Source organism: Physeter macrocephalus, chromosome 15, assembly GCF_002837175.3.
Source record: "Physeter macrocephalus isolate SW-GA chromosome 15, ASM283717v5, whole genome shotgun sequence".
NCBI classification, from domain to species: Eukaryota; Metazoa; Chordata; class Mammalia; order Artiodactyla; family Physeteridae; genus Physeter; species Physeter macrocephalus.
Window position 1 is genome coordinate 20,178,330 of NC_041228.1, and position 6,540 is coordinate 20,184,869.

At 48.0% G+C, this 6,540-nt stretch overlaps 1 protein-coding gene across 1 annotated transcript in view; it reads left to right on the plus strand.

Annotated features, from left to right (window-relative positions):
- Positions 1 to 300: 300 nt before the first annotated feature.
- The window catches only part of EXT1 (exostosin glycosyltransferase 1), a 311,978-nt gene continuing 305,738 nt past the window's right edge, over positions 301 to 6,540 (plus strand). Inside the window, exon 1 of the mRNA XM_024129428.2 lies at positions 301 to 2,056. Coding sequence (XP_023985196.1) covers positions 1,095 to 2,056 — 962 coding nt within the window. The 5' untranslated portion in view covers positions 301 to 1,094. The remainder of the gene's footprint in view (positions 2,057 to 6,540) is intronic.

Below are 6,540 nucleotides of genomic sequence, written 5' to 3' on the forward strand. Positions count from 1 at the left end.
CAGGGGGCGGTCCGCCCCAGGCCGGGGTCCCGCCCGAGACGACCCGAGGGGGCCACGGAGATCGCACTGGGCCGCCGCCCCCCCCCCCGCCCCCGCTCCGCCCGCCGGGACCCAGCAGGGGCGCCCCGGGCTCCGCGCGCGCCGTCCGCACCCCCAGCGCCGCGCCGGCGCCTCTGCCGGTGGCCGGGGGTTATGAATGGGCGCAGCGGAAGCACCGCCCCCCCCGGACGTGACGCTCGGCCAATGGCAGCGCGGGCTGCGTGGATGGATGAGGTCAGCGCTGTCGTGTCGGGAATGGAATGTGTAAGTGTAACATTCAGAACCGGGTAACATTCGGCGACCGAACGCGGCGGTCGGCAGCAACCGCGCGGGGGCCTGGGAAGCGCCGCTCGGGGCCGGCACTGCCCGCGGGGAGGACGCGCCGCCGCCGTCACCCAGCGCCGCCGCCTTCTGCCGGGCCGCCGCGCGTCCCGGGGGCCGGCCCCGCGAGCGCAGGAGTAAACACCGCCGGAGTCTCGGAGCCGCTGCAGAAGGGAATAAAGAGAGATGCAGGGATTTGTGAGGTTACGGCGCCCCAGCTGCAAGATGCACTAGCCGGCTGAACCCGGAGATCGGCTGACTTGTTGGAACCGGAGTGCTCTGCCCCGGAGTGTGGATGAGTTGAAGTTGCTTTCCCGGGGCTCGTTTTCCACGGCGCCGAGAGGAATCCGAGAGGCAAGGAAATCACTTCGTCTTGTCATTGATTGGGCATCGAGAGATTTTTTTCCCCCCTCTCTTTCTTTTCCTCCGTCTTGTTGCATGCAAGAGAATTACAGTCCGCTGCTCGCCCGCCCTGGGTGCGAAATATTCAGCCCCGCTCTCTCCCGTCTATTGTGCAACCCGAAGATGAAAGACCGAAGGGGAGAAAGTTAAAGAAATCGCCCACATGCGCTGGATCAGTCCACGGCTTGGGGAAAGGCATCCAGAGAAGGTGGGAGCGGAGAGTTTGAAGTCTTTACAGGCGGGAAGATGGCGGACTGGAGCTGAAAGTGTTGATTGGGAAACTTGGGTGATTCTTGTGTTTATTTACAATCCTCTTGACCCAGGTAGGACACATGCAGGCCAAAAAACGCTATTTCATCCTGCTCTCAGCTGGCTCTTGTCTCGCCCTTTTGTTTTATTTCGGAGGCTTGCAGTTTAGGGCATCGAGAAGCCACAGCCGGAGAGAAGAGCACAGCCGTCGGAATGGCTTGCACCACCCGAGTCCGGATCATTTCTGGCCACGCTTCCCGGACGCTCTGCGCCCCTTCGTTCCTTGGGATCAATTGGAAAACGAGGATTCCAGTGTGCACATTTCCCCACGGCAGAAGCGAGACGCCAACTCGAGCATCTACAAAGGCAAGAAGTGCCGCATGGAGTCCTGCTTCGATTTCACCCTTTGCAAGAAAAACGGCTTCAAAGTCTACGTATACCCGCAGCAAAAAGGGGAGAAAATCGCCGAAAGTTACCAAAACATTCTAGCGGCCATCGAGGGCTCCAGGTTCTACACCTCGGACCCCAGCCAGGCGTGCCTCTTTGTCCTGAGTCTGGATACTTTAGACAGAGACCAGTTGTCACCTCAGTATGTGCACAATTTGAGATCCAAAGTGCAGAGTCTCCACTTGTGGAACAGTGGTAGGAATCATTTAATTTTTAATTTATATTCTGGCACTTGGCCTGACTACACCGAGGATGTGGGGTTTGACATCGGCCAGGCGATGCTGGCCAAAGCCAGCATCAGTACTGAAAACTTCCGACCCAACTTTGATGTTTCTATTCCCCTCTTTTCTAAGGATCATCCCAGGACAGGAGGGGAGAGGGGGTTTTTGAAGTTTAACACTATCCCTCCTCTCAGGAAGTACATGCTAGTCTTCAAGGGGAAGAGGTACCTGACAGGGATAGGGTCAGACACCAGGAATGCCTTATATCACGTCCATAACGGGGAAGACGTCGTGCTTCTCACCACCTGCAAGCATGGCAAAGACTGGCAAAAGCACAAGGATTCTCGCTGTGACAGAGACAACACTGAGTATGAGAGGTAAGTGGCTTAGCTGATGGGCCTCAGCGGGTCAGCCCTGGGCCCTGCCCACCTGGTCCAGGTGTGAAGTTGGGAGATGGGGGTGGGGCAGGGGACCCCTCGGGTCCTCTTCCTTTTGCTCTGAGCCTGGGACTGAGCAGCCTGCTTCTGGTGTGTAGCTTGGAGCTGAGGACCCAGAGTTTGAGCTCCTCGGGCTAACGGAAAATCCTGGAGCACTTTCCTAGGCCCAGTAGGTGACCGTGTTTCCCTCTTGCTTGGAAAACCTTCAGGGTGATGTGTGTTCTATGAAGGGTGTGGGTTTGATCCGAGTTTGGAAACTGCACTTCACCCGTGGATCCAGGAGGGTGTTTGTGAGGGTCTAAGGGACCCGAGAGGCTCTGGATCCACCCACAGTCCGGGGACCTTACCCCAAGATTGATGCTTTATTTGCTTTTCTCACGACCGGGGGGAGCAGCTTTCCCCGGAATTTTCCCACCCTTCAATTGTCATCTTTCTGCAAACCTTAAATTTGTGTTAGCAGTGGAAGTCCTTCAATTTCAGCTACTAAACTTTCTGTGCCTGCCTCTCCCCTATTCCCAGATGGCATTGACTTTTATGAAGGGAGACTGTAAACTGGTTAGGGCCTGTGATCTTGCATGCATGCATTCATTCATGTGTGTTTGTTGGCATGTATATATCCTGCCTCCCTAGGAGAAGCTGTTTTTAAAAAATCTGGGCCTCAGCCCCTCTGCTGTAAACTCCAGTTGCTAATTTAGATTTCCCTTTCCCTTTTGTCTTTATCAATTTGCATGTAAATCGGAGACTGTAACTCTCTGAATGCGCTGTGAGTTGCCTCTTTACCCTCTGGAGTGAAGCAAGTTTTGTCCAGTTGCTAAGTAACTGAGTTGGAGACTTTGTAGACCTTCTCACTCTTCCTTTTCACTCTTCCTTTTCCTTCCCAGTGACAGTAACTGACACACTGGGCTTGGGGTCAAAACTAGTTTCTACGAATCGGCTTTAACCTGAGCTTGGAGGGTCCGTTTCCTCGTCGATGGGGTGGGAGCCCCAGACTCTCTCACTTCTGTCTGGCTGTGAAAGAGTTAGTGAGCTCCTACAGTGCATTTCCACGTTACGCCAGTTAAAAACCAGAGCAGCCTTGTGCTACCCAGGGAGGAAGGGGAACCTCTCAGCTGAGTACAAGAGGAACTGGCAGAGGTTGGCGGATTTTGCAATTGACTCATGAAATGCAGAATAGGGGAAACGCTTTGCAGACCTGATTGGAACAGGAAGGGGCATGGTGGGGAAAGGACCCTGAAATGAAAGGTTGGATTGTTGTCCGTGGATTTCCTCAGACACTCGGGCCTCTGTAGGAGTGATTGGAAGGGAGATTCAAGTCCTCCTGTACTTGATCCTAGACAGTGAAGGAGAAAGTATCAAACACTGGGATTCCCCAAACCCCAACACCTCTTGCTCTTCGAGCATAAGCAAAGCCCGAGGCTGTAGGGTCAATTATGAATCTAAATTTTCCTCTGCTTCGGGGGCAGTTATGTGTGAATGTTGGGTGCAGTTGCCATGGATTAAAATTTTCTCACAGAAGAAACAAACTGTGGTTAGTAATGAACGCTTTGTTTACACGACATTTACACTGACCTATTCCTGTGGGTGCCTGTAAGAAAAAAAATGCTCATAGCCTTTGAGGAATTTCTTTGTCTGGTTTATGGTGGAGTAACTGGAAATGAAGTCTGACCTTTCAGTGTCTTCTAAAGCAGTCTCACCGAATTTTATAGAAGGATCATGATGGTCTTCATTCCTCTAAAGGAGCTGGAGGGGAGATCTTAAGAAATCTGAATTATACACTTATTTGGGAAACACCCTCTATCCGATGCAACAGTCATATCTGCTTTACTCTCCTAGTCCCAAAACAAATCGTCTACATTCTCTGCAGAAGGTTTTTCTAGAGATTTTTTGGCAATAAGGGAAGGAGGGGTTGGTTTCCAAGAAACTTTAATTTTTGCTAATTAAATTTCACTAATTTTTGACCTCTTTGTCGTTGCATCAAGAAATCAGACCCCCACGCCCTTGTTTTGGTTTATGTTTAAAGACCACAAGGGGTCAGGCCCTCAGGACTGAGTCTCATCTAAAGAGTGGCATTTCATAAGGGAAGCAAGTTGCCTCTTTCTCCTGAGCAGGGATTTCTTTCAGAGTCACTTCTGGATTTTCTTCATTCCTCTTTTGCATACTTTCCAGCTCTAACCTTGTTTCACAGGACGGGATGGTGTTGCAGAACGTTTATATTCATCGACCTGCTTGACCTGGAGTTTTAACTCCTTCCTCTCACTGGGTTATCTGAACGCTTTATCTCTGAGAAATGGTGCTTGCAAACATTTGCCTTTGCCGTTGACTTTGGAAGAGATGAAGAATGAATGAGCTCCGAAATGTGGTGAGAATGCTCACATAGCAGGCAACCTGTCTTGTGCTCTGAAGTAAGCGCAACTATTGTACTTTGCTACTTATACGGATGTTTTCTGTAAGTCAGCTGTGCGTGTGTCAGATGCAGAACTCCTTCAATCAAATGCTAATCTCTTCCCAGGGTTTTAGAGGAGGATATTGCACTTAGGTCTATAGAAGCCATCTAAGTTTGACTTCTCATACTGTCTCATGGTGTGACTTTCGATTCAGCACTTTGAACCTTAGTTTATCCTTTGGTGGAATGGGTTTTCGACTGCTTTAGGGTTCTCTAAGCATTCATTTGATAATGGCTTATAAAAACAGGATCAGTTTTCATCTGCTTCTTTTCTTTATTAGCAAGTGCCTATGAAAAGCCTTCAGTTTAATTTGCTGCCACAAGCAACCACATATAACTTTGCTTTGGACTTAGGGGGTCTGATAATTAGATTGAAAATTTATGGTATCATGGCCGAATTAGGATACTATAGAATATGTACAAGTGTATCAACTAAAAAAAAAGTTGCTTTTAGCGAAATTTAGCCTTATGTGACCATAAACGTTTAGTTGAGGACTTCTGTTTCAACTTCACTTTTGTGAAAATCAGACATTTACTACTAAAGGTATAGAAGAACTGCATGGAATGAAGGAAAAGACTTTTTTCTGGTAACAGAGCAATATTTTCGACCCAGACTTCCAGGATTATATTAAAACATCCATTTTTATGACACCCATAATTAATTTTCATCAGTTACATATATTAACAGATGTAGATGACACAGGCTAGAATAAGTTGCTGCAGTGATTACATGATTTGTAATGAGGCTTTAGAGAAATTCTGTTTTACATCTTTTGAGCTTCTTACACACCCTTACAGAATTTCCGTATTTTTGCATGAACTTCATAGTGCAGATCCCTTCAAAGGGCATTATTGTGAAACTTCAAATTTGGCTTTCTGAAATAGAAGAAAAAGAAGGAAATGAGAGGTGGCTTCTATCTTTGACCCCTTTGAGGAAAGCGGTGGAGAATATTTTAAGCAGCTCTTCTGGAAACAGGCAGGATTCTGTGCAGGCCTTTTGGACACCTTCTCCTGTTTGTTGAAGCTGTACCTCACAATCCTTGTGTTTTTACGGGTCTTGAAGTTAAGTGATCACACAACTTCCACACATCCTCATTTTGTAGACGTGGAAGTGGAGGGATAGACTGTTAAAGGGATTCGCTTAAGGTCAGAAAACTGTTTAGTAGCAGGGGTAGCCCTAGAAAGCAGACCTTCTAACTTTTTCTCCTTGACCTCCAGTATTCCATCTTTAATTACAGACACACCTGAAAGCTCTCCAGCCACGGGAAGGTCCTTATTGATGGTGTTTCTTGTGGGATTTCTCTTGGAATCATTTGGGAAGCTGATAAAGACTTTGGATCAACTTTGTGAAAAAGAAAGCACATACATGCATAATTTGTCATCTAGTTTGCGGGGTTGACACACAGCCTCTACTAAGGGCATCGTCAGACTTGAGAACTTTTGCTCGAAGGCTTACATATTTCTTTTCATTGCCGACTAAGGTGGAGGTCCCCGGTGCCGTTTAGTCTAAGTAGGAGTTTTGGAGACTTTTCAGTTTGGCTCCAGTGAATTTTGGGAATAGGCTGTGAATTCACTGAATGATAAGCCGAAATCAAATGCATTTATAGCAAAAAGAAAATGTGCTCAAGTAAATGATGATGTATTGATTCCCCATTTTCCTGAACTATATTCCCAGACACCTTGAGCGAGTTCGTGATCCAACAGGGAGCCTTGGAGGAATGAAAGTTGGAAATTGTGCTTCTCAGGTTTTAAATGTAAAATATTAGCACCTTTTTCCCCACAGGTGTATGATAGCACAAAAGCATTTCTAAAATAAACCACATAAGCACAGTTTTTTGTTTTTTTTTTTTTAACACACATATGTGCTCTTTTGTTTTTTTCATTTATTTATATTTGGCTGCGTTGGGTCTTCGTTGCTCCGCACGGGCTTTCTCTAGTTGCGGCGAGGGGGGGCTACTCTTCGTTGCGGTGCGCGGGCTTC